This window comes from Ochotona curzoniae, unplaced genomic scaffold, assembly GCF_017591425.1.
Source record: "Ochotona curzoniae isolate NIBS_2020 unplaced genomic scaffold, NIBS_Ocur_1.0 contig_2404, whole genome shotgun sequence".
NCBI classification, from domain to species: Eukaryota; Metazoa; Chordata; class Mammalia; order Lagomorpha; family Ochotonidae; genus Ochotona; species Ochotona curzoniae.
Genome location: NW_024465451.1, coordinates 10,477,641 through 10,505,003, shown reverse-complemented (window position 1 = coordinate 10,505,003; position 27,363 = coordinate 10,477,641). Strand labels below are relative to the sequence as shown.

The following is a 27,363-nucleotide window of genomic DNA, read 5'->3' as shown; positions in this document are numbered from 1 at the left end:
GCCCCCATCCCAGCCCATGCTCTCCTGCGGAAGTAGCTGTCCAGCAAAGGAACCCTCCCTTATTCCCCTGCCAGCTCTGCCCACTTCCTTGCTTGTTCTCAGGCTGGTTGGGCGCTGCGGTCCCTACTGGTACAGGCAACCTCACCTCGGCATTCCATAATGTGCACTAGTCTTTGTTGCGACCGACCCTGGGTCGACCCACACTGGTGCCTGGATTTGCCAGTGGATGATGTGGACAGATTCAGCCTGGTCTTGCCCCCACGTCTGCCAACTGTATGCCAGTGGGTAGGTTTCCATGGCCTTTTCTGGGCTGTTTCCTATCATGTTTCTTGCGTTTACCTGCTGGGTCTGTGTCCTGCCAGAGGAGTTGCCCAGGCTCCTCCATCAGAACCTCTCCCAATGCCAGGTTTCACGCTTACCAGTGGGTCCATGAGCCAACCCTACTCAGTCCACCTCCTGTCATAGCAGGAACTGTGGCTTTTCCTGACTGGCCTTCAACCCAATCTGGTTCTTGCTGTTGGATGTTCCAGCCCAGCCATGGTTTGTCCATACCCACGTATGGCTCACACATGGCTCAGTAGGGGTTTGAGACCCTGCCTAGTCCATCCCACATCTGCCCTGGTCCTCCAGAACACCAGGGGGAGTCGGGGTCCGGCCCAGTTCGGTGCATTCAATCCCAGTCCACACTTGTGCCAAGGGAGACTACAACTGTTTCCAGATCAGAACGCAGCCCCTTTCCAGGCCACGCGCCTCTTGGTGGGAACCTCAGCCCAGCTAGGGTTGTCCCCTTTGCTCCCCAACCGGGTCCGTTCCCAGGCATAGATCACATGCCTGCCAATGGATGCTCTGACTCAGCTTGGCACAACCCCTCCCCTGTCCCGAACTCTGCCTTAGACACTGTGGCTTAGCGTCCCAGGCTCCCACAGACCAGCAGGTACAAGAGCCTAGCTCGGCATGACCTCTGCTCCCTCCTGGTTTCTAGTTTTACTTGTGGGCTAAGGTTTGCTCAGTCGTGCCTAATCTACTCTGTTCCATTACCAGTTGACACATTGGCCAACTGTTGGAGCTACTTGTGCAGGGCAAGCCCCAAGCCATAGCTTCTGCATGACTGGTATTTGGTGCTCAGAATTATTAGTGATTACAAGTTTTGCTAAGGAAGAGTTACTGCCTCTTTCAGGTCCAAGAAGCACAATGGGTTCAACCTGGAGCTAATTAAGCAGCAACTCAAAGAACCAAATCCCCAGAGCTCCCCAGCCGGGCGGCCAGCAGGCGGAGCCTGGCACCAATGGCGCACTGGCCGCCCGGGGAGGACGGCTCACCATGTGCCCATGGCGGCCGTCCGGGATCCAGGCATGAGACGCCCCGTCCTGAGACCCACCAGCTGCCAGGAGGCAGCTGGAGGTTTAAATAACCCAGGCCCAAGGTCGCGCCCCTCCCAAATCCCATTCACCGCCCCATGAAGGCGGCGGGTGGGCCCCGGACCTGCCCAGTCCCGGAGGCCTCCCCCCCTCGGTCTACTCACCCCGAAGGAAGCGGCCCCCGAAACCCAGCAGGCCCGGGGAGGACGGCTCACCATGTGCCCATGGCGGCCGTCCGGGATCCAGGCATGAGACGCCCCGTCCTGAGACCCACCAGCTGCCAGGAGGCAGCTGGAGGTTTAAATAACCCAGGCCCAAGGTCGCGCCCCTCCCAAATCCCATTCACCGCCCCATGAAGGCGGCGGGTGGGCCCCGGACCTGCCCAGTCCCGGAGGCCTCCCCCCCTCGGTCTACTCACCCCGAAGGAAGCGGCCCCCGAAACCCAGCAGGCCCGGGGAGGACGGCTCACCATGTGCCCATGGCGGCCGTCCGGGATCCAGGCATGAGACGCCCCGTCCTGAGACCCACCAGCTGCCAGGAGGCAGCTGGAGGTTTTGAAGATTTATTTTTATTATTTTTTTATTGGAAAGGCAGATATACAGAGAAGAGAGACAGAGAGGAAGATCTTCCATCTGATGATTCACTCCCCAAGTGAGCACAACGGTCGATACTATGCCGGTCCGAAGCCAGGAGCCTCTTCCGGGTCTCCCACGCAGGTGCAGGGTCCCAAAGCTTTGGGCTGTCCTCGACTGCTTTCCCAGGCCACAAGCAGGGAGCTGGAAGGGAAGCGGGGCTGCCGGGATTAGAACTGGCGCCCATATGGGATCCCAGGCGTGCAAGGCGAGGACCTTAACCACTGCGCCACTGCGCCGGGCCCTGGTGTTGGATTTTTGTTGACTCTGACTCTTTCACTTTAAAATAATTTCCTAGGATTTTGAATCTCTTCAAGTTGGGAAGAACTGATATTTTGAGTTTTACTGTCCTCATTCATAAATATTTTTCATTTACTTTGCTCTTTGATCTCTTTCATTAGAGTTTGTATAGTTTTCTTTATGTAAGTTCCCTACATATTTTGTTAGATTTATACCTAAATATTTCTGGTTTTGGAGGTGCTTGTGTATTTTATTTATTTGTTTGTTTATTTTTTTGAAAGAGACACACAGAGAGAGAAATCTTTTATCTGCTAGTTACCTCCCCAAATCTTTTCTTACAGCCAGGGTTGGGCCAGCTGAAGCCAGGGGCCTAGATATCATTCTAAGTGTCCCCATGTGTGAGGCAGAGACCCGAGTACCTGGGCAGTCACCTACTCCCACGGGGTATTAGTGGGAAGCTAGATTAGAAACAGGACTCTGATATGGGACTCTGATGTGGGATACACTGCATCAAATGCCTGCTCCTCAGATGGTGTTCATTTTAATTTCATTTATTTATTATAAGTATATATAGCAACTTCATTTCAATGTTAACCTTGTACTCTGCAACCTTATTATAATAAATTACTAGTTCCAGAAATGAGTATTTTTCCCCCTGATTTCTTTCAGATTTTTTGCATAAACAATTTTGTCTTCTGGGCAAAGAGATTTCTATTTCTTTCTTCCCAATATGTATACCTTTTAGTTCCTTTCCAATAAAAATAAATAAATCTTTTTTAAAAAAAGAAGTGTGTCTTATTTAACCACATATCTTTCTATTACTGGTTTTTTGGTTTAATTCCATGATAGCCTGAGAAAAGATTGTGATTTCTATTATTTTAAATTTGACTGCATTTTTTATTTCTCCAAATGATTTTTTAGCAAATATGAACAAGGGAAGAATTTGTATTCTGATCTTGTAGAGCAAAGTGGTTGATGTATCAGTTATATCCCAGTGTTTGATGATGCTGTTATTTATGTCTTCAGTGATTTTCTGTCTGCTAGATGTGTTCATTTCTGATAGAAATGAACTGTGATAATGGATTCAACTGTTTCTTCTTGGATTTTTGTTAATATTTGTCCTGTCCATCATTTATTTATTGGAAAGGGATATAGACACAGGGAATGAGCTGCCATCCACCACTCACAACCCAAATACCAGCAACTGGGTCTTGGCCAAGACTAAAGCCAGGAAATTGGAACATAGTCCATGTCTCCCATGTGGAGAGCAGAAACCCAATAAGCAGCTCTCACTGTGGTCTCCAGGCATCTGCATTGCCAGAGAACTGGAGACAGGAGCCAGGGCCAGAAACTGAAGTAAACCCAGGTACTACCCAGGTAGGATGTGGGCATCCCCAGCACTAACCTCTCGAACTCTGAGCCAAACCTCTGTTTGCCTTCACATTTTGGTACTGGTTTGTCAAGTTTAAACATGGTAAGGACTGATATGTCTTCCAGAAGAATCAATCTCTTTATCAATGTGTAAATCTCTCGCTTCTCCTGATATTTTTCCTTACACTGAATTCTGCTCTGAGATTAATATTCCTGCCTTGTTTGAATTAGTGTTGGTATGCTATATATTTCTATACCTATCTATTTTTTATATTAATGAATCTGTTTTGTAGACAAATATAACTTTGACTTGCTTTCTTTATACCTTTTGAAATTCTTTCTCTATTTTAATTGTTATTTTAAACCACTGACAGAGTGATTGATATAATTACATTAATGTCTACCATATTTGTTACTGTCGCCTATTCCTATTTCTGTTTTCATTTCTTCTTTAAAAAAAATGTATTTATTTATTTGAAAGGTAGAGTTATGGAGAGAAGGAGAGGAAGAGGCAGAGAGAGAAAAAGAGAATCTTCCATCTTCTGGTTCATTCCCTATATAGCTGCAGCAGCCAGCACTGAGCCAGCCAGAAGCCAGAAGTTTCATCTGGGTCTCCTACATGGGTGCAGGGGCCCAAATACTTGGGCCATCTTCTGTTGCTTTCCCACATGCACCAGCAGGGAGCTGGATGGGAAATAGACCCACTGGATCTCAAACTGATGCCCACATGGGAGGCTTTCACTGCAGGCGGTGGCTTGACCCATATTGCCACAACACCAGCCTCCTGTTTCGCCCTTTTATTTTGTAAAGTGGTTTCAACTGAGTATTTATGTTTCATTTTCTCTGTTTTCTTAATATAATTTGTATTTCTTTTGCTTTACCTGGTGATTATTCTAGTCTTTAAAAATATACACTTAAAACTCTATCCAGGTTCATTTTCAAATACCACTGTGTTGCTTCACAGGTAGTTTGATGCCTTACAATGCTAATTCCTTTTTTATTTCTTATATTAGTAATCATTTCACTTATATATAAGCATACACACATAAGCACATAAGATATGTTGTTGCCATTATTATTTTGAGCAAAAATTTTACAAATTACTCCAATTAAAAATATGAAAAATAAAAGTTTTACTCTACCCTCACTTACCCTAGTATTCTTCTTTTAGATGCAAGTTTCAAATTAGTATAATTTTCCTTCTCTGTAAAGAACTTCAAATATTTCTTGCAAGACCAATAAACTCTATGAATTTCTCTTTATTATTTGAAGGTTAATTTCTCAGAGCAAAGAATTCTAGATAATGGAATTTTCCCTCAGTATTTTAAGTGCTTCTCTCTACCTCTTTGCTTGCAAGATTTCTCTTTTTTTTTTTTTAATTGTATTGCATTATGTAACACAGTGTTATGGGCACTGGGATTCCCCCCACCCCTCCTCGATCCCTCGCCCCATGTTGCATTACCACAGTTCAAATTCAGTTGTGGTTCTTTCATTGGAAATATTTACCAGGCATAAAGTCCAGTGTCTTATTATCCCAGTGGGTTCACGATTTCTTGGTGAGACCATCTCTGGTCTGAAGGTAAGTCCAGCTAAGCTTCATCCCAAACGATTAAAGGCCCGGACATGCCCTCAACAGCCATTTACAACCTCATGGCATCAATTGACATGACATTGATTAATAGTATGTTGATGGGGAAGATGTGGTTTCTTAACTACATCCTGTGACTTCTTCATAGACATTTCAATTTTGGTTTGTATTCAACCTGTTTCCATACAGTTATCAGTTTAGGTACAATACATTTTTTTTTTTTTAATTTAGGATGGGTGTGCAGAGAAATCCCCAATACCCCAGTGAGGTGTTACTAATCTTTGTCTCCCACCTAGTGAGGCCTGTTTGGGTCCATGCTGGCCGTCTCCTGTCTGATTCTAAGCTTTCCATGTTGTTGCCTGTCCATTCTAGATTTTTTGTTTGTATGTATATTTGTTTGTTTGTTTTGAGGGGTTACTGGAGCGATCCTAATAGTCACCGTGAGGGAGGGTGGGGACCCAGAGCCAGAGCCAGGCTAGGACCAGAGAGAGCTCTCCTCCTTACTCCCAGAGGGAGTTTATTATTCTTCTGTTTCTGCAGATCGCTCAGGGCTCCTGGCCGTCGTTCGGATGGTGCTGGTTTCTGCACTGCAGAGTTTGGACTTCTTCCATCCCCTGTGGAGGCTCCAGATGGGGGTGGGTGACCTCAGAGTTCTCGGCCTCCGAAGACAATCCTATTCCTCATGGTCTCCTTAGTGGTTGGGATGTAGTCCTTGGTATCCGTGTTGATGGTCCTTGGTGAGGATCTGGGAGTCTTCAGGGTTGGGATGCGAGCCTCCTCCTGACCCCCCACTCCACTCTGGAGTCTCCCCCCTGCCCCATACACATGACCTCCTATTTAGAGACTTTCAGGGCTTTCTCTGCATTCCCTCCCCATTATGGAGTAACATAAGGTATTAAGAGTGTTTTAGGTTTTACAGTTCTTTGATGTAGATCTTAAGCATTCTGACTCACATTGATTGTTGTATTATAGGTTACAATGCATTGTCTTATTGCATTGGATACATGTTGTCAGAGGTTGCAATAATGTTACAATGTATTGGTATTATTGCTTGCAAGATTTCTTAGGAGACATTAGGTGTGAGTCTTATTTTTGGTTTTTCTTCTTTAAGTGAGATAGGTTTTTTATTCTGGCTTCTTTCAAGATTTTTTTCTTTATTTTTGGTTTTCTTTTATTAAAATAGTACACCTAGGCTTGGGGTCTTGATATTTTTCCTGTCTTAGGTGCTCTGAACGTCTAGATCTGTAGTTTGTAATCTGTCACTAATTTTCTCAACTAGTTGTGTCTGTTCCTTTCTCTTTGTTTTTGTCATTATTACCATTTTTCATATTTTGCATCTTTTATAGTTGTTCCACAGTTCTTGAATATTCTGCTCAGCTTTCTCTTTTCATCTTTTTTTCTATCCAAGGCTCAGTAATTTCTTTGCTTAGCCATTTGTTCCCTCTTCTATTGCGTCAGTCCAAGGCATTGTTTCAGTCTGTTGGTTTTTGGCCTCTAATCATAACCTCCCTGCCATACCTGAATCTGCCTCTGAGCCCAACCCTGAATCGTTGCCCTGTGCTTTTTGTCTTTAAATACACTTGTATTGTGTACTTTTTTTCTTTGATAACTGGACATGATATATGGGATACAAGGACTGGGTTACATAGGCCTTAAGTGGTGTAGTGATAAGACATGTGGAAGGAAAACCATTCTATAGTTCTAAAATAAGATTTCAGTCCTTTAGTGAGCCTCTGTCTTTGGGCTGTTTAGTGCTTCTCAGTTTGGACAGGACAGTCACAGTAGTGACATGCTTCCCTCCTACGTGGGAGGCTTCCCCTCGTGAGTAGACTTTGAAAAATTTCCAGCAGTTAGGCTCTATTATGCCATTTTCTTGAGGAAAGAAGGCTTTTGCCTAGGACATAGTGCTGTGGCACATTTCATAGTTATTCCTTCCACCTTCACTCTCCTCCCTACACACACATACACACTACCACCTTTTCTCCCCACCTCTCCAACCTCACCCCTGCCCAAAAAAAAAAAAAAACTCCAGGAAATTTTTCCTTGATCTCTGTTGTGAGAACCTAGCTGAGTTTTTGGAGGTAAAACTCAGGAAAATATGGGGAGTCCTGTACTAGTGTTGCTAACAAACCTCTAATAATTCATCAAGTATGATTGTAGATTTTCCTACTCCTATACAGGTCTCTGCTCCTCTAAGCTGTGATTCTCTGTTCTGTTTCTCCAGAGCTTAGGGCAGTAGTTTGTCTATTATCCTCATTCTTTCATATCTAAGAATTGTTGTGTTTTTTTTTTTAAGGTTTTTCAGCCTTTATTTGTTAAGAATGAAGTGGCTACTTGTAAAGTATGTTGCAGACTCTTCTCTAAATTTTTTTTTAACAGTTCCCAATTCTGATTGCAGGAATGCAAGAGAAAAACAAAGCATGGCAATATACAAAAATGTCTTTATGACTTTGTCATTGGCAAGTTTTTTGAAACAAGATGATAAACAAATTATAAATCATTGTATGCTGCTGCCTTAAATTAAGATAACTCATCTCTGCTCCTGTCAATTGATGTGGCTCCGTTGGGGCTAAGTATTCTTCATTCTCATAGCTAACAAAACGTACTGGATATCATTTCATCACAAACAACCCTCTGTGAAAGGTGTCTTGGGTTCCTTTATATCAAGGCTACTGGATTCCAAGAGTAAGTGACCCAGGAAGCAGGAAGTGGGGACTACTGTTTCTGAAGACCTGAGCCCCGAACTTAGCATAGCATCAATTCGAACATATTTTAATGGTCAGAGTCAATCACTAGAGTCTGTTAGATTCACTTCTGGCCAAAATGTTAGATTCGCTGACCACTAGGGAAAGAATAATTCAGCCAAATATATGAAAAGAATTTAGATGACCTTTATTTCAGGGAACCACAGTCACGGACTTCCCTTCCCCATGAAGCAATACTTTTATTAGATGTACCTTCACGCCAACTGTCAGAAACAGTCTGCAGTGCTTACAGCTTTTGTGGATTGCTTTTTTGTTTACACTGAGTCAGTTGTATTTTTCCAGTCTGATTTCTAGCTTCTAAAATTTTATCATTGTGTGCTATCTTACTTGGCTCATCTTTGTGAATTCTAAGAAAGAACAAGGCTAAATGCATATAGTCACTTTGTCACTTACCCATCTATTTTTTTCTCTCCTTCTTTTTCTACTGTAACCTTTCACTTCCTACTTCCTGCTGTTTTCCCTTTCCTTCTCTCCATGTGGCTTCTCAGAATTACAAAACTGGAAAGTCCTCATAGAGCCTGTAATTCAGACTGCTCAGTTCACAGAAGGTGACCCTGAGACCAGAGAGAACTGCCACCCATCCATAGCTACTGCTTTTATCTGGTTTGTTCTTAACAGAAAAAGACTCTGGCCTCTGCAAGTGGGAGCCTAGATGGCAGATAATGAGATGAAATGTCATTGCTGACCAGACCAAGGGAACAAATGGTCAGGGTGTGCCCACTCTACTCCTCCCTCTCCACAACGCCAGGTGCAGAGGTGCAAGCAAGTAAATGCCCAGCTTCTTGAGATGCGAAGCTAACAAAGCAAGTAAATACCTAGATGGGAACTTCCAGGCTTTTTCTGGTTTTTTATTTTTTTTATTTATTTATTTATTTTTACTTTTAATATTTTCTTTGAACCTGACTGCTGGCTTAGAAGATAAGCAAGTGGCTTTTAAGGCTCAGAACAGAAAGCAAGGCAGGTGACCAGCCATTCTAGTAACATATGCATATACACTTAACTTATATTATCATGGTTCTACAGCTCCTTAAACATATAAACTGACATGAAGTATATATGAGGTAATCAAGTACAGAACATTCAAGTACAAACATCTGGGAAATTGTTTAGATTTTCTTCTCAGTGCATACAAGACAAAGTGCAAATTCTGTCTTGGCCTTTGGTCTGGGCTATTCTCCCAGCAGGCTGGGTTCCCAAAGCCTTTGGCCAGTCATGCGCTTTGGGCTGGCAACAGCTGCTACACAGCCTTTTTTGACATCCCCAACCCCTCTGTGGATCACAGTGTCTCATTAGCTCAGCTGCTGGAAATGTTGCTGGGGACCAGAGCCCAGGATATGAAAGATGGAAGAGCACACTGGAGACTTTTAAATTTTCTTTGATTTCTTGTTTCTGTAGTTTGTATCTACTTGAACAAGAATGGCAGCACAGGCCCCCACTTAGATAAGAAGAAGGTCCAGCAGCTCCCTGACCATTTTGGGCCAGCCCGTGCATCTGTGGTATTGCAGCAGGCTGTCCAGGCTTGCATTGACTGTGCTTATCATCAGAAAACTGTCTTCAGCTTCCTGAAGCAAGGCCACGGTGGTGAGGTTATCTCAGGTAAGCACCCTTGCACTGGTTTGGTCTCTTAGCCAGACTGCCAAGCCTTCTCCACTGGATTTCTGACAGGGTATTCTGATTCCTACATGAAACCTTAAGTGTTGGATAATGTAGTGGTATTCCATTCCTCCACAAGATGCTCTACCAAGAATACTCAAGAAGAATAAACCAGACTCTGTTTAACTAAGCCTGGAAACAGAATCCTCTCTCCTGTTATCTTGCTGACCTTCTTCCAAACAGAAAATAAATGAGTATATTGATTTAAAAGGCTTTCCAGAAGAAATAATCCAGAGGAGCTGTGTTGTGGCAAAAGACAAACTTTTCCATCCTGCCATGGCTCCTCGCCTGGCTTCTGTGATACTAAATTCTCCTATCATTCCTTGGACTCCTTGGCTGTTCAGTCGTCTGCCAGGCCTAATACAGGGAATGGAGTCCCAGTACAGAATAGGAAGAGTCAGTGCCTCCTCTTCCCCACTGGGAGAGTTTGATCCAACACCATGCTGTTTTTTGTTCTTCCTGAAGATGTGTACTTGTTCTGCAGAGCCTTGCATCTGGTTCAGTTTTCCTAAGTCCAGACCCCTGTTTCTTACTCATGAAGCTTATGAAAGCAATCTAGAACCTTTCAGTAATGCCATCCCAGGATTCTCCACCATTTCCTGAGTGAGTTTCAGTAACCAACATTGCTTAAGCCCTTTGCACATGTTAGTAGCTATTGCCAGACACTGGCTGGGAGTAGAGAGAGTACAAAGCTGCTTCACACAGTTGGTGCAAAACTGAAATGAAAAGAGAAATTTGTTTGGGTGCCAAAATAAATTTAGATGTCTGCACAGATTTTTCAAAACACTCGCTTGTCACAAATTTTCCCATATGTATGGATTTTGAACTTTTCTGTACCAAAATAAATTTCATTTTCCATGAACTTTTGAAAGACCCTGGTAGAAGATGACAAACCAAAGTCTGCACTGTGGAAAAGAAAGCAGAAATGTCTAGCTATAAGAAGTACTATAATAGAGGAATGTGTGGGAGCGTGACAAGGGAGTGATCAGCTATAGGGAAAATGGGGCAAAAAGCAAGGAAATCATTATAGAAGAGTAGGTAGTGCCTGGGAGAGAAAGGCTCTCAGCCCTCTGGAAGCCCTCTTTCTGAGGTCCGGGTTCCTCCTTGTCCTCTGGTAGGCTGCTGCACAGCAGTCTGCAGGGGATTCCTTCTTTCCTTTCTGTTCTGCTCTATTACATATTCCTTTTCTAGTGTTTCTTCTCTGCCCCCAAATTAGCTACTTAGAGTGACCCAGCTCCCAAATCCCTTTTTAATGATGCTGACTCAGGCCTGCCTTTTGTATTCTGAGAATTATGTTATCAGATTAAGTTAACTATAGTCTACAATAATTTGTGATACATTTCCAAATAACCAGAAGTCAAAAAAAAGGAAAAATGAATGAGATTGAATTGATAATTACTCTGATTATTTATAATTTTATACATTATAAATTGTATATATACCAAAATCATACTCTATGATAGCCCATAAATGTTTACAAGCATTATGGGTCACTTTTTAAAAAATTTCTTATTTATTTGAAAAGCAGAGAGACAGATACACATATATCCTCGAACTGCTTCTTCACTCCTCAAATGCTTGTAAGTGAAACTGGCTGGGCTGAAACCAAGAACTGGAACATCAGCCCAGCCTCTGATGTGGTGGCTAGGACCTAACTACCTGGAGCTAACACCTGCTGCCTTACCAGTGTGTGCATTGGCAGGAATCTGGAACCTGAAGCAGGCCCAGGACTTAAATCCTCATGCCCACATATGAGATGCAGACATATTGAATAGAGGCCCCAACCACTGTGCCAAATACTTGTCCCTCAGTTAAAAATTTAAGGAAAATTGTACTGATTTTTCAATCAGAAAAAGAAAGAAAAATAAAATCAAGCCTGAAACAGTTCCAGATGTTTCCAAAATTCTCCAGCTCTAAAAGAGATTAAAATTTATATACTGGAACCATCTCTGGCAACAGTTCTTGTCTCCTTTCTATCCAACTTAGCAGTTTTGTGGCAGTTCTTGTGAAAACATCACCCTAAGTGAACAGATTTCCTGGAGGAGGCCCAGCCAAGTGATGGAGCCAATAGAATTATGTTCACAGTTGTTTTTACAGGGTGAATGAAATCTTTCCAGAGCCCCAGGGTGCAATAGGCCTGGCTTGGCCACTCCCATTTTGCAAGCTCTTTGGAGTTGCAGGTAAAAATCAAAGCCCTGGAGGAAGGGAGGTCAGGGTGTCAGGGAGGAAGCCAGGCCCAGATTACCTCTGTGTAACCAGGTGAGCCTGAGGCAGGCAGTGGGCTGGGCTTCTCCCGCCCCTGCTGCACACTGCACTGCACTGCCGCACTGACGTGCCTGGCCCTGTTTACTCACCTCCACAGCCGTGTTTGACCGAGAACAGCATACTCTCAACCTTCCAGCAGTCAACAGCATCACCTACGTCCTCCGCTTCTTGGAGAAACTCTGCCACAACCTTCGGAGTGACAATCTGTTCGGCAACCAGCCCTTTACACAGAAGACTCACTTGTCACTCACTGCCATAGAGAACAGCCACAGCCACGACAGGTACCTACCAGGTAGGAGTTGGGATGGGGCCTGAGCTTTTGGGGATGGGAGATGAGAAAGGGGGTTCCAGTGTGGGAGGTGCAGAGCTAGCAGTGGTGGCTGTGAGCGTTCAGAGCCGGGTCTGGCCCTTCCTTTCAGAACTCAGCAGTTTGGTTTCTTACCCCAGACCATATCAGGGACTTCTTCAGTCTCCATTTATCTTTACTTTCTGTTCTGAATTTTGTCTTCTAATTCTGGAAGTATCTTTCTTTACTCTGGATCTTGAATCCTTGCAAAGATGGTTCCCATGCTCCTTCTGAGCTCCAGACTGCATGTGGAGACAGAGTGAAGTCAGTACATCTCTCAGTGTGAACCTGGCAGCAAAAGCCAAACATAGATGGCCTTTGCCAACAGAAAGGTTTAGTTTCAGGCTACTGATTGAGAAATGAGCTCCCTGGTGATTGGCCATTCATTCTTTCCTTTGGCACATTGCCCTAACTTTTGCAGCACTGCCAGTCTAGCAAGTCCATTCAAGTTCCTGCTGTTTCTAACCAGGCTGGAAAATAACTTTCTTGGTTAACATACCAAACCCACATTGCAAAAGTGATGCCGTGTGGCTCAGAACAGTGGTTGAGTACTTTTAAGAGAGATTAAAGAGTGAACAGAACTCCACATCTCTAATCTAGAGCTCACCACACAGAATTAGAAGCAGAGAGGAAAGTTCAGGCCAGAATGTAACAAGGTGGGTCACTGTTGAAAGAGGAAAGAAAGGCCCTTTTTAAGAGTCCTGTGAGCTATGTCCTGTGCAGAGCAGCTGAGGTCAGAGAAGACAGGATACAAGAGATGGGGAGGAGGCAGGGACAGAAAGGTATGCCCACACTACCTTCCCTATTGGCTTTTCATCAGCAGAATCACTTCCAATAGTAGTGCCACTTTTGGGGGTTGTGCTCAGGGAAGTAACTACTTGACCGGTCCTCTCCTGTCCCCATCTATACTTCCACATGCTAGTGAGTATTGCTTGTATGACTGCAGAGAGGGCAGGCATCTGATTCCAGATATTCCTTGTGGGACCCAGAGGTTATTTCTGCTCACCTAACTCGCTCTGGATGGTGTTCTTTCAACATCAGAGTTTCTGAGAACAGAAAATGATATTCTTACTTGCAGTTAGAATTTTACAGTAGAGTCTGTGTAGTCTGAGTATGGTTGATTCAATGCAAAAGCAAGTTTTTTAGTATTTCCAACTGCTAGCATACAGAAACATTCATCTTCATTTCAGTAATGAAAGTTAGGCCTGCTTGGGATTCATAAAGAATGGGTATGCAAGAAGATGCAACAGGTCCATGACTATAGCTACTAAAAACTGATTCCTCTTTCAATCCAGCTTCCTGCTAAAGCACCCGGGAAAGCAACAGAGGATAGCCCAAGTGCTCAGGGCCCATGCATCCACTTAAGAAATCTGAAAGAATTCTTCTGGCTCCAGGCTTTAGACTGGCCCAGCCATAACCATCGCAGCAATTTGGGGAGTAAACCTGCAGAAGAGAGTTCTCTCTTCTCTCTTCTCTCTGTCTTTCCTTCTGTGTAACTCTGCCTTTTAAATAAACAAGTAAATCTTTCTTAAAATTTTTTATTTGTTTTCATTGTATTTGAAAAGCAGAGAGAGATAAAAGCAGAGGTCTTCCATTCATTGGTTCACTTCTCAAACACCCAAAATAGCCCGGCTGCACACTAGCAAAAATCTGCAGTCAGATATAAAACCAAACTTCAAACTTGGGCACTCCAAAACAGGTTGTAGGCATTGCATCCAGTATTTCTGCTGCTGCTAAAAATGCCCATCCGACATGCCCAGCAAACTAAGCCACTGCCTGTGATACTTCTGTCCCATACGCGTGTCTCTAGCTCCCTGCTAATGTGTTTGGGAAAGCAACAGAACATGACCCAAGTGCTTGGACCCCTCCACTCACTGGGAGACCTGGATGGAGTTCCTGGCTCCTGGTTTTAGCCTGGCCGTCCCTGTCTGTTATGGCCATTTGGGGAATGTGAATTAGTGACTAGATTCATTCTCTCTCTCTCTCTCTCTAACGTTACCTTTCAAATTAAAAAGGGGGCACAGGTATAGAGCACAGTAGCATATCAAGCAGGCTAATCCCCCATCTTTGGCATCAAAATCCACATGGTCACCATTTCATGTCCCAACTGCACTACCTCTGATTCAGCTCTCTGTTATCCTGGGAAAGTAGTGGAACATGGCTTAAGTCCATGGACTCCTGCACCCATGTGAAAGACCTGGAAGAAGCTCCTGGCTCCTGAATGCGGACTGGCCCAGCTACAGCCATTGTAGCCAATTGGGGAATGAACCAGCCAGTAGAAGATTTTTTTCTCTCTTTCTCTCCTTCACTCTGTAAATCTGCTTTCCAAATAAAAATAAATAAATCTTTAAAAGAAAAATAAGTCTTTTTAAAAGAGAGAGAGAGAGAGAGTTAAAGCCATAAATATTACATTCTGCTTTATTGACCACCACCCTTCCTTCCTCCTTGTCAAACGAACAGAACCAACTTTCTGTGCCCTCATCATGGCTGAGCAGCATCTTGTCTGCTCTCTTGTTTCTGTTTATTTCCAAGATGAGAGTTTTAACAGTGTTCCAATAAGCCAGAACCTTGCCTAGACTTCTTACCCCCTCGGTCCTACTGTACCACTTTTGATCATTTCTTTATCATTTCTAGTGGTTTTTCTAATAACTGACTCAAACCTCTCCTCAAGAGCTTAGTCCAGACAACACTGTTTTGCTTTATCCTATGGGTGATTCCTATCCTTTACCTGGGTACACACTTCCATTTTGACCCAAACGGATATCACTTCCCTTGCAGCTTGTCTTCACACTACCCTTCTACTAATAGTCTTGGCCCAGCTGACCATGCACTTCCATTGTATCTCATACTCACCAAAAACTTAGGTCAATTATTTTTAAGATTCATTTATTTGAAAGGCAGAGTTACAGAAAGGAGATTAGGAGATAGACCTTCCATTCACTGGTTCCCTCCCCCAAATAACCACAGCTCCCAAGACCAGGCCAAGCTAAAGCCAGGAGCCCAGAATTCCATCCAGGTCTGCTACATGGACAGCAGGGGCCCAAGCATTTGGGTCATCCTCTGTTGCTTTTCCAAGAGCATTAGTAGGGAATTGGATTGGAAGTGGAGGATCTGGAACTTGAATCAGCATGCCCATTGGGGATGGTCCAGCCTGCTGTGGCACTAAGTTGGCACCACAGGTTAAATTTTACATCTCACTAAGCTTCCTTACTTCAAATGAGACTGTTAAATTTTTTTCTCTAGTGTTTTATTTTTTAAAAACTTAAACCTACAAAATGTAGCTATATGGACAACCATTCAACTACCGATTGAGTACCAAGATTCAAGTGCAAACTCTGCTTCCATTCTAACTTCCTGCCGGTGCACACCCTGGGAGACAGCAGGTATTTGTGCAGTTAGTTGGGCCACTGTGTGGATTGAGTTTCCAGTTCCCAGCTTGGCCCATCCCTAGAACTGCAGACTAATGAGAGCTGTCAATCTCCTTGCTTCTCTCCTTCTCTGTGTTTCTCTTCTTCTCAAATATTTTTAGAAAGATTTATTTAATTTTTATTGAAAAGGCAGCTTTACAGAGAAAAGGAAAGACAGAAAGAAAGATCTTCCATCCTCTGATTTACTCCCCAAATGGCCATAATGGCCAGAGTTGAGCTGATCTGAAGACAGGCGCCAGGAGCTTCTTCAGGATCTCACATATGGATGCAGGGTCCCAAGGCTTTGGGCCATCCTCTACTGCTTTCCCAGGCCACAAGCAGGGAACTGGATGGGAAGTGGAGCATCTGGGACATGAATCAACACACATACGGGATCGCAGCACATTCAAGGCAAGGATTTAGCCACTAGGCTATCACATTGGACCCAAATAAATATTTTTCAAATTTTAATTTACATATGTTTAATTTACTGGACTATTTGAGAACTAGAACTAACTGCAGATGAGATTTTATTTTAAATTCATTTTTATGTATCTCCTGAGAATAAAGAAAGCAGTATTATTATGTTCAAGAAATATATAGTCCTTAGTAGAATTTTCCCTCAGTTGCTCCTGCAGTATCCTTTATAGATTTTTCCCCCTCTTTTACTTTTTAAAATCTTTTTGTCTAGATAGTTGAGAAACAGAACATCTACAGAAAGTAAATTCCCATCCTCTGGTTTACCTCCGTATGCTTCCAGTGACCCTTAGCTACAGCTAAAACTGGAAGCCAAGGAAGGAATCCAGTCACTTGAACCATCACCTGCTACCTTTCAGGGCTTCCCATTAGCAGGTAGCTGAGATTGGGAATAGATCTGGCGTGAAACTGAGGCACTCTGATGTGGAGCACAGACTTCTTAACCACTATATCAAATACCTGCTCCTCTTTGGCTTTGTCTTACTCCTAGGCCCAATAATGGGTTATCCATTCACTGCATTTCAATAGTCTTATCTTTTTAGTTTGCTTATCTATAAAATTTCTCCAACTACTTTTTCCAGCTTCCATGACATGTCACTGGCATTTTTTAATTAAAGATTCATTTTTCGGGCCAGCTTGGTGGCATACAGGCTAATTCTCAGCCTTTGGTGCTAGCATCCCATATGAGTGCCAGTTCATGGCCCAGCTGCTCCACTTCTAATCCAGCTTCCTGCTAGTGGCCTGGGTAAGCAGCGCAGAAAGATCCTTAAGCTCTTTTACCCACATGGAAGACCCAGAGGAAGCTCCTGGCTCTTAATTTTGTACTGGTCCAGCTCTGCTGTAGTAGCCAGGTAGGGATTAAAGATTCTCTCTCTCTCTCTCTCTCTCTCTCTCTCTCTAATGCTGACTTTGAAATAAAATCATTTCACATTTTTTATTTGCCGGGCCTGCACAATGGTTCAGTGATTAAATCTTTGCCTTGCACCACAAGGATCCTGTATGGGTTACATGGGCACCAGTTTGTTTTCCTGCTGCTCCACTTTCCATCCAGCTCCCTGCTTGTGGTCTGGGAAAGCAGTAGAGGATGGCCCAAAGCCTTGGGACCCTGCACCTACATGGGAGAGCTGAAAGAAGCTCCTGGCTTCTGACTTTGGATGGGCTCAGCTCTGGCTGTTGTGGCTACTTGGAGAGTGAACTGACAGACAGATCTTTCTCTCTGTCTCTCCTTCTCTCTGTAAAGCTGTATTTTTTTTTTAAAGATTTATTTTTATTATTATTTTTTTTATTGGAAAGGCAGATATACAGAGAGGAGAGACAGAGAGGAAGATCTTCCGTCCGATGATTCACTCCCCAAGTGAGCACAACGGGTCGATACTATGCCGATCCGAAGCCAGGAGCCTCTTCCGGGTCTCCCACGTGGGTGCAGGTTCCCAAAGCTTTGGGCCGTCCTCGACTGCTTTCCCAGGCCACAGGCAGGGAGCTGGAAGGGAAGCGGGGCTGCCGGGATTAGAACTGGCGCCCATATGGGATCCCGGGCGTGCAAGGTGAGGACCTTTAACCACTTGCGCCACCGCACCGGGCCCAAAGCTGTATTTTTAATTAAAAAAATCTTTTTTAGAAAAAAAAATTTTGCTTGTTTATTTGAAAGAGTGACAGAAAGAAAGATCTTCCATCTGCTGGTTTACTACCCAAGTGGCACAGCAACAAGGTCAGCCCAAAGTCAGAAGTCAGGAACTCCATCCTGGTCTCTCACATGTGTAGCAGGAGTCCAAGCAGTACTTGAACTAGCCTCTGCTGCTTTCCCAGGTACATTACCAGGAATTTAGAGTGGAAGCAAAGCAACCATATTATGGTACTCCAGTATGAGATGCAAACATCTCAAGTGGCAGCTTAAAACACTGTGCCACAGATCTGACACTAACATTGGCATTTTTAAAAATCCAGTCAGCTGATTTGGTTTAAGTCATTAGACATTTGCTAAATACTTGCCATATGTCAGATTCTGTACTGAATTCTGGGGAGACATATATGAAACAAATTGAATTCACTTAAGAGAGATGAACATGTATGTGTTAAGAGCACGACACAGTTAACTCTGGCCCAGCCATGTGTGAGAAGCAAAAAATAAAGTGAAAGAAGTTGAGGGGAGAATTGCTGTCCAGCCACAGTGTTACAGCAGAGTCCCTCTTTAGAACTACCCTTGCAGCTGGATGTAGTGAAAAGCTTGTGAGGATAGATGGGTGCTATTGCCCTTAGAAAGTTAACAGTGTTAGGCAGGAGATGGTATTAATTCCATTGTTATTGAAATCTACTCAATAAATTAGCTGGGTCTTCCATTTTAGAATTTTACAGGTTCCTTACTGCTGGAGAAAGTAGTTCATTAGTCCTATGACAAGTTCTTTGTGCATTCTATTTCTAAGCTTCCATCCAGATATTCAGCATTAGTTAAAATAATTCCTGCCCAGATCCAAAGATTTACCATGGTTAAAGCCAAGTGAGAACTGTGGGACCTGATGGGATACCCTTTTATCCTCATATAGGGTTCTTCATTGTGTTGTCATATTTTCAGATGTGTTCATGATGATTTGGATCCCACCACTGGGGACACCTACACTCTCAGGTAGTCATACCATCCTCCCGAGCACAGCTTAAGCATCCAGCTGTCAGGGAGAATAAGTCTGCATAACCAAGAGATCCGAAGACTGCATTCCTTTCCTTTGTAATATTTATCATAGTTTCTAATTTTCTTCCTAAATAGTCATCTTCCCCAGTAGAGTAAATGTTTTATGAAGGGAGGAACAATATCTTTCTCCATTACTTGTCACCTTGACTGCTGCATGCTAAGTTCTTTAAAATAAAAAATAATAATAATAATTTTTATATTGGGCCCAGCACGATAACCTTGTGGCCAAGTACTCATCTTGCATGCCTGTGATCCCATGTAAGTGCCAATTCATATCCCAGCTGCTCCACCTCTCTTAGAGCTCCCTGCTTGTGGCCTGGGAAAGCAATAGAGAATGGCCCAAAGCCTTGGGACCTTGTACCCGTATGGGAGTCCCAGTAAAAGCTCGTGGATTCAGATCAGCTCAGTTCTGGCCATTGTGGCCACTTGAGGAGTGAACCAGTGGACAGAAGATCTGTCTCTCCTTCTGTCTGTAAATGTGCCTTTCCAAGAAAAATAAGTAAATCTTCAATAATAATAAATATTTTAAGAAAAAAATTCGTAAAATATTAATTTGAAAATCAGAGTTACAGATAGAGAGGGAGAGACCTACCATTCACTATTTCAGTCCCCAAATGGCTGCAACAGCCAGAATTAGGCCAGTCCAAAGCCCAGAGCCAGGAGTCAAGAGCTTCATCCAGGTCTTCCACATGGGTGCAAGCGGCCAAGACTTTGGGCCATCCTCCACTGCTTTCCTAGGCCACAAACAGGGAGCTGGATCAGAACTGGAGCAGCTAGGACTCCAACTGCCACCCACATGGGATGCCAGCACTTCAGGCAGAGGATTAGTGTGCTTCGCCCCAGGATTCGTTAATATTTGGTGAATAAACAGGTAGTGGAGGATGTAGAACATGTAGTTCAGAGGGATTTTTTTTATATGCGCGTGACTTAAACATTCAGGAGGATTGTACTGGTATATGAATCCTGTGTTGATATAAGAAGTTTTGTAGGTCAACAGCTGTAGTTAGGTACTCACTGAGTTCACCCCCCATGCAAGGGAAAGCTTGGTTGTCAACATGGAATCTGTGAATATCAGAAGTAGAATGTGCTCTAAAGATGAATCTCCACCCTTGCATTGTCCTGCGAGATATACTCAGGGTGTCACTTGGTCAACCTGGAGAGCTCTAGGTCCTCCCAGAGCATTCAGTATGTCTCATTAGAGTAAGATATAGTGATCCTTTATAGGCCAGGTGCTGTCAGTTCCAGTTTTCACAGTCCACACCTCAGGATCCAGATCTCAGTCAGCATTCTTGAAATTGCTGGTAAGAAAAATGCCCAGTTGTTTACATCAGCATCTAGTAAGCCCCTGGCTTTCCTACCATCACTGTTCTTTACATGAAGCAGGCAGTACTTGTTTCCATCCATTCAGTCTCCTTACCTGATGCTCCTAGCCTGACAGAGGATGATTTTTTTCCCTGTTTTTTGTATAAGGAAACCGGTGCTCACAGAAGCCAAGTTGCTTGTCAACAATCACCTGGTTAGTGAATGAGTCCATGTTCTGAACTGAGGTCCCCTGCTCTAGGCGTTGAGTTTCCATCCATGTCTCCAAGTGGACACTACTACCCTCATCTCTGCTAGAAAGGATGAATAAGAACTCCCTCAATAGGAAGGCAGTGGGATGTGCTTCAGGTATTCTAGAGTCTCCAGGATTTCTCTTTTCAGAACTGCCTCTAGGAATGGGCTCAGTGAATCACCTCCTGGGAGAAGGATTGATAGCCAGAGTTGATCTGGAGCCCATGCACGTGTGAGGAAGCAGCCTTGCAATCCCAGACTGTGTTGCCACTGAAGTCTTACTGTGTGCCAAACTATGTGCTTGAACCAGTGTTCATTGGAGACTCAAGTAAATGCCAAAGATTAAGTATCTGATCTCTGAGGAAGACCATAAAGAGGGTGAAGGGGCCAGTGACAAGACACCCCCTCAGAATCAGGGCATGCTGTGCCTGAGGAGCTGCCTTGGTTTAGGCTGAGGCCAATCCTGAAAGGGAATGCAATAATGGTACACTGCTGCCTGCTGCCACGGGCTGGGCACAGAGGCACCAAGGGGCAATTCCCTTCGTAACATTTATAAACATTGTCTTCTGGTGTTCATAGGCTCCTTGGAAGAAGTGGACCAGCCATGTTACAGATGATCAGACTGAGACACTGCTGGGTTATAGAGCCAAATTCTAAGCTTGATTCTAGTATCCCAACCTCTCACCACTGTATACCCCCATCTTCCTTGGAATGCTTCTGTAAAACAGGAAAATACAAAAGAAGGAAATGAAAGTAAGAGCGGATCTTTTGCAGAAATACCTTTAGCCAGGAATCAAGAAGTATACCCGAGTTGACCTGCTGGCTTACCAGACGGTTGGCTTGTAAAGGACCTTCATCTGAACAAGTGTGTTCTTGCTACAGCACTTGCTGCAGTTCCTTGCCCTAGTATCTTAGATACAAGGTAGTCTCTTCCATCCTAAAGTAGCCTAATTTCTTTCTTTTTCTTAAATTCTTCTTGTTCAGAAAAGAACAGGACTTGCAGACCAGGAAAGAAAAAAAAAAAAAACTCATTAAAGACCATCTAGTCTAAGGAACAGACTCTAAGGAAACGCAAGTGTAGATAAAGACATTAAACTTAATGATGGTCACCAATTGAGAGCCAGAGACATGCCCAGTACACAGGCCTCCCAATCCCCAGCCAGGCTTGTTTGTTGTGTTACTACTTGCTCTTCTCAGGCAGATAGCTGGGAGCTAACACGAGGCAGTCCTTCCAAATTAGTTTCTATTCTAACCCTGGTTTACTGTTTTCCAGGTGGAACCTTTGTTCTAGGGAACAATCTGGCCAGGTCCTTGGAGCCACACTCAGACTCAATGGACTCTGCTTTGAATCCCACCAGCCTTGTCAGCACCTCCCAAACTCTGCGAACTCCTGGGTTCCGGCCCTTACTTCCCTCCTGTGGCCTTCCATCCAGTACTGCCTTAGCCATGCACAGGCTGTGCTCCCGGGGTAAGCTGATTAGGGTTCTTGTCACCCCGCTTAGGCTTTCCTTTCCTTGTTGCTTGTGCTCTGGGAAGCCAGAAAGTGCCACTTTTTCTCTTGCCTAGGGGTGGCACTGGGGGTGGCATTATTGTTGTGCTGGGTCGCATACCTAAGAAGTAACTGGAGCTCTGAGATTGGTTTGAGAATGACAGAAACTAAAAGCTGAAAGACCTAAGGTCAATGGGGACAGGAAAAGGACTCATTTCTTTATCCCTTAGCCATTTATATGAACACCATCTGTAGTTAGCATGGTGAGGGAAAAAAAATTTATTGGAAAGGCAGATATATAGAGAGGATGAAAGACAGAAAGGTCTTCCACCAATTGATTCACTCCCCAAGTGGCCACAACGGCTGGAGCTGAGCCAATCTGAAGCCAGGAGGCTGGAACCTCTTCCAGTTCTCCCACATGGGTGCAGAGTCCCAAGGCGTGAGGCAAAAACTGATCACTGTCCTGAGTCTAGTGGAGCAAACAAAACACTTAAACCAGTCATTGCGAGAGTATGTCTTAAGTGCAGTGACAAAGTTGCACTGTGGATGATATGAAAACTGTAAGAATGAAGCAGCTTGGTGTTCAGACAAAGCTTCCATGGATGGCCCCCAGGGGTTTTAGAGGATGGAGAATTTTCCAAGAAGAGGATTAACATGAGCAAAGGCAACATGCATGAGGGCCCTTCAGAAAGTTAATAAAAGGTGGGATTAAAGGGAAGTTTACTATGGTGCCAAAAAATTTTAAAGCTGTACATAGCTTCTCTTTATAATATGTATTTTTGTTAACTTTGAAGACCCCTTGTATGCATGGATTTTAACTTTTTTGAAACAGAATAAACTTGTCTAAGAAAATTCAATTTTTAACAAACTTGTTGAAGTACTCTTGTGATACAGATGATATGAGGAATTGCATATAAACATAAAATGTAAAATATAAATATATATAAGCTAACAGGACTTAGAGAAGACCTTAAATGCCATGCTGAAGAGTCTGACAGTAGTCTTAGAGGCAGTGTGAAGCTAGTAAAGGCTTTTAATGTGCTTTGATTAGGTCACGGACTAGTGTGTTGAGCATGAATTTGAGGAGGAGTAAGAATAAAAGACCAATTAGGAGTTTACCATACTAGACCTGGATTAGAGGAATGACAGAAGAACTGAAGACTGGAGAATCTATTGGAAACTTCAAAAAGTAAATTTAGTCAGTTAAGGATTCTGAGGGAGAAGTTTCCAGATGTAGTTGCTGAGTAGATTGTGTGCCTTTCATTGACAGGGACAGCCACGCTTAGACAAGAGGAAAGGGAAGGAGCTCCTGGGTCACCTAGGATCAGCAGGTCCAATTCTTAGGGGGGATTATTGCACCAAAATTAAATATAGCAGAACATGATAAGGTGAGTGACACTCATTTTCCAGAAGATAACGTGAAATGAAAAGTTGACCAGAGATGGAGTTCTGAGGATCAGCAAAGTTCCAAAAGTAGGACTAGGAAGAACTGCCTACCAAGAAACCAGGGCACATTCAAAGAAAGCAGAAAATTTGATACTATGGTACCCAGCATAGTACAACAAATTTTCAGTGAAATAAGGGCTGATAGGGCCCAGCAAAGTAATTTAGCAGTTAAAGTCCTCACCTTGCATGCACCAAGATCCCATATGGGTACCGGTTTGTATCCCAGCAGCTCCACATCCCTTCCAGCTCCCTGCTTGTGGCCTGGGAAAGCAGTTGAGGACAGCCCAAAGCCTTAGGACCCTACACCCATGTGGGAGACCCAGAAGAAGTCCTGACTCCTGGCATCAGATTGGCTCAGCTCCAGCTGTTGCAACTACCTGGGAAGTGAACCAGCAAATAGAAGATTTTCTGTTTCTCCTTCTCTCTGTTGCTTTAAGTTTCAATAAAAATTAATAAATATTTTTTTTAAATAGGGGCTAGGAAATACCTGTTGGATGTGGTGATTTTAGAAATGCCAGTTTTGGGCCCGGCACAACAGCATCGTGGTTAAAATCCTCGTCTTGCACGTGCTGGGATCCCATATGGGTGCCGGATTCCTGTTTCCCATCCAGCTTCCTGCTTAGGCCTGGGAAAGCACTTGAGGACAGCACAAAGCCTTGGGACCAAATGTTAGTTATTTAAAACAGTTTAAGTTCCAGTTCTTAGGATATTTTACGCACAGCCAATTCCCACAACCTGGTTCTTTACCGTGAGCTGAAAACACCAGACGCAATGAGCTATCTTAGGAGATTTATTCCAGCGGGGCAGGAAGAGGGTGGAAGTAGTGGAGATCAGAAAAGGGGAAGGGAAAGGGGAGGAGGGGAAGGGAGGCCAGAAGAAGAGAGAAGAGAAGAGAAAGAGCAAAGAAGAGAGAGAGCAGCACCTGGGGGCCTTGTCTGCCAGGTGTTGGGGGTAGGGATTGGGAGGGATTGAGAGCAGCCCCAGGGGATTGGTGCCTGCAGGTGAATGCCTAGGGATGATTGGTGAGTGGGCAGGGTTGGGGAAGGGGCTGCAAGATTGGGGGTGAGATTCTCAGGTGGAATGCTAGGTTACATCTGATTGGTGGATGGCTGGACTGGTGCGAATTTCGTGAGCTGTGAGGAAGAAAGAATGACACCAGGTCCAGGGTGGGATATTCTAATAGCTCCTTACATTCCTCCCTTTTGTTATATATAAAGAAAGAGGGGTATTGTTCTCTATGGCTTCTAAGAGCTGTTTTTTCTTGGCAGTGGTTGCAGCCTGGTGGGAGGAATGGGAGATGGAGGAACGCTTCTAGTCCTGCAAAAGAAACTAGTTAATGGTTTGATTAGAAAAAAAATTTTGTATTTCAGTGGATGGGAATGTAGGGAAGGGTTATTAAGAGTCCTTTTGAAAAGGTGGCTTGAGTTCATTTTCTCTTAGCCAGGCCTTCTTGTACTGGCTTCTTCATTATTCCTGAATGGTCAAAGTAGACAGGGTAGCTTCACCAGGAACCAGAGGCCCTGACTGTCTATCATCCTATCTAACTCCTTACGTTTCAAAACAGAGGAGTGAACAGGGATAAAGGGACGACGACCGCTCTAGCTTCTTCGAGCTGAAAGGGGGCGTTGTTGAGTAACTGCAGCAGTAGGGGGTTCTAGAGGTTCCTGGTAGAAGGTAGAAGTCATCAGATGTCTGAAGTACTGCCTGGCACTTGAACGTTTCTCTTTGGTGAAGTCTAGATAACAAAACATATTATAATTATAATCTTTCCCAACCTAGCAGGTCATGAGTTCAGTTAGAAACCCAGTTGGACTGCTTGGGCTTTCAAGCTTAGATATAAAAGAATTGTCAGGTTTCAAACTTTTGTCAGAATAAACATTACTTTAGATTAAAATGATGGACTAGATTTATATCAGTTTAACTTAACTATTTTACGTCCCAAATTTTGAAACATGCCCAATGAATACAATGGAACACATGAAACCTTTTCGGTTGTATGAAATTGTTGTCTGAAACAATGAAAGGATTAGTATTGGCATCAGAATATAACTCATCACAGGACAGGTAAATGCAAGCCAACTTCCGTTTGGAAATGCTATAGTAGTTTTGCATCTAGCTAGGGAACAGGCAAGTGTTCAATTTTTCTAAACAATTATACTTTACCAATCGTTGTAAGCCCTCAGAGTCTCAGGAAGACATTTAGCTAGAACATAACACACAGCACTTACAACATTCTGTTACAAGACTTACTAGTCACACTGTAGATGGCACAAGAGTTAAACTAGTTTTCATTTATAATAACCCAGCAGTTTATAGTATTCCAACAAGATTTTACAGAACTTTATACACTTTAAGGCAGAGGCAAGCAATCTACTAACTTATAGGCTAACAAATCATGAAGAACACAAGAATCTTAAGTAGATGAGCTGAGAAATCCAAAATAACTTGGCAGATAAGGAAGACATGAAGTCTACCTTATGACAGTTCAGGGGTCCTACCTCAGTGAAGTCTAGTAAAACTGAAGAGTGAGATGGCAAGCAGGCCCTGTCGGGAGCCTGGTCAGTGATGCGGGCTGAGCAGTTACAGGTTAACCAAGTTTTCCCTAGAAAAGCTTCTTTTCTGAGCTTCTGGATTAGTCTGTCACCTAAACTAATTTGGGGCTCCTGAGAGACCCTGATGGTCACTGTAAGAGAGGGAAGAAGCCAAAGCTAGCTAGGACAGAGAAGGCAGTGTCCAGATGGAAACTTACAGTTTTCTCTTCCACTGTGAGAATTACCCGGGGCTCTTGGGTGCTGTTCTGTGGTGTCACCGAAGTCCGTGGATGGCCTTGAGCCCGTGTGCAGGTTCCCAGCCTGCTTCTGTCCCATGTGGGAGATCCAATGGGAAATGACTGACCTGAAGTGCTTGGCCTTCAGGGGCAGTCATATCTCCAATGACCCCCTTGGTAGTTGGGACACGGCCCTGGGTGTCTTTTCTGATGATCCTTGGCAAAGTGTTCATTGCTTCTGCAACTAAGAGCACTTGGAAGGCCTCCGGGGGTCTCACTGGAACCAGGAGCACACACTTCTCTCATCCTGCTTTGCCATGGGATCCCCTCCTGGTCTTTAAGGTAAAAGACCATAGTGACCCCTTTAAGAGGATATCAGGGTACTTTCAGGTCCCATTTGTAAGTTTCTAAAGCTCTGTCCTAATGTCCAGGGTACTTAAGAATCTAGCATCTATACAGCACCTATTCTCTACATAGAATCTAATGGAATATACTCAAATTCATTCCTCAAGCATTCTAAGAAGTTGGAGAATTTCTCTGTGGCCCTAATCTCAAGGATTTGTTTATATCAAAATTAAGAGATTTAGCTTAGCAATTCTCATCTATGAACATTTTCATCTATAAGTCAATTAGAATAGGTTACATAGCTTGCCATGTAAACATGTACATGCATACCAGGTAACATACATTATAAAACAAAACAGGTTTTGTAACAGCTTTTTGAAAAATCTCTTAGCAACCTGAATTAAAGATGCTTTTAATTGGAACCTGTCCACACCTTCTTCGACATACTTTGACCTAGAAATATCTTGTAAAGCAAGCACATAGGTTTGTCTATGCTTTGGAGTAATTTAACAGTGGGTTAGGACAACTTTATACCAAAGTATTTGTTACATTACATTAAGTTACAGAACAAGTTGCATTTTTTTTCTTCTTTTTTCCTCTTTTCCTCTTTTTTTTTTAAAGAAAGGCTAAATCACTTATCTCTTACCCCACCCCTCTCAGCTAAGGGGTGGGAGTGGAAGGGAAAGCTAGAGAAATTTAGGCCCTTAGGGTGGCTGGGTGTGGTCAAGTCAAAAGAAACTGGGAGAGCAAGTTAGGCCAAGGGTTAAAACAGAAAAAAGTTTTAAACAGGAAATCTTTGCTACCCAGTGAGGAGAGCAAAGGAGACCTTCAGACAGAGGGGGATGGAAGGGAGAGAAAAGGCAAGATGGCGGACAGAGGGATAGGGTGGGGGCTGACTGCAGATGGAGGCTAAGATGAGGGTTTCTTAGAAAGATGACAAAAGAGATGAGGAAAGCACATGGCGCCAGAGCACTGGAAGA

At 43.7% G+C, this 27,363-nt stretch overlaps 1 protein-coding gene across 1 annotated transcript in view; it reads left to right on the top strand.

Annotated features, from left to right (window-relative positions):
• Positions 1–27,363, top strand: part of SCMH1 (Scm polycomb group protein homolog 1) — a 139,096-nt gene that overhangs the window by 105,596 nt on the left and 6,137 nt on the right. The window contains exons 10-12 of the mRNA XM_040974306.1: positions 9,350–9,550; positions 11,970–12,164; positions 21,610–21,804. Coding sequence (XP_040830240.1) covers positions 9,350–9,550; positions 11,970–12,164; positions 21,610–21,804 — 591 coding nt within the window. The remainder of the gene's footprint in view (positions 1–9,349; positions 9,551–11,969; positions 12,165–21,609; positions 21,805–27,363) is intronic.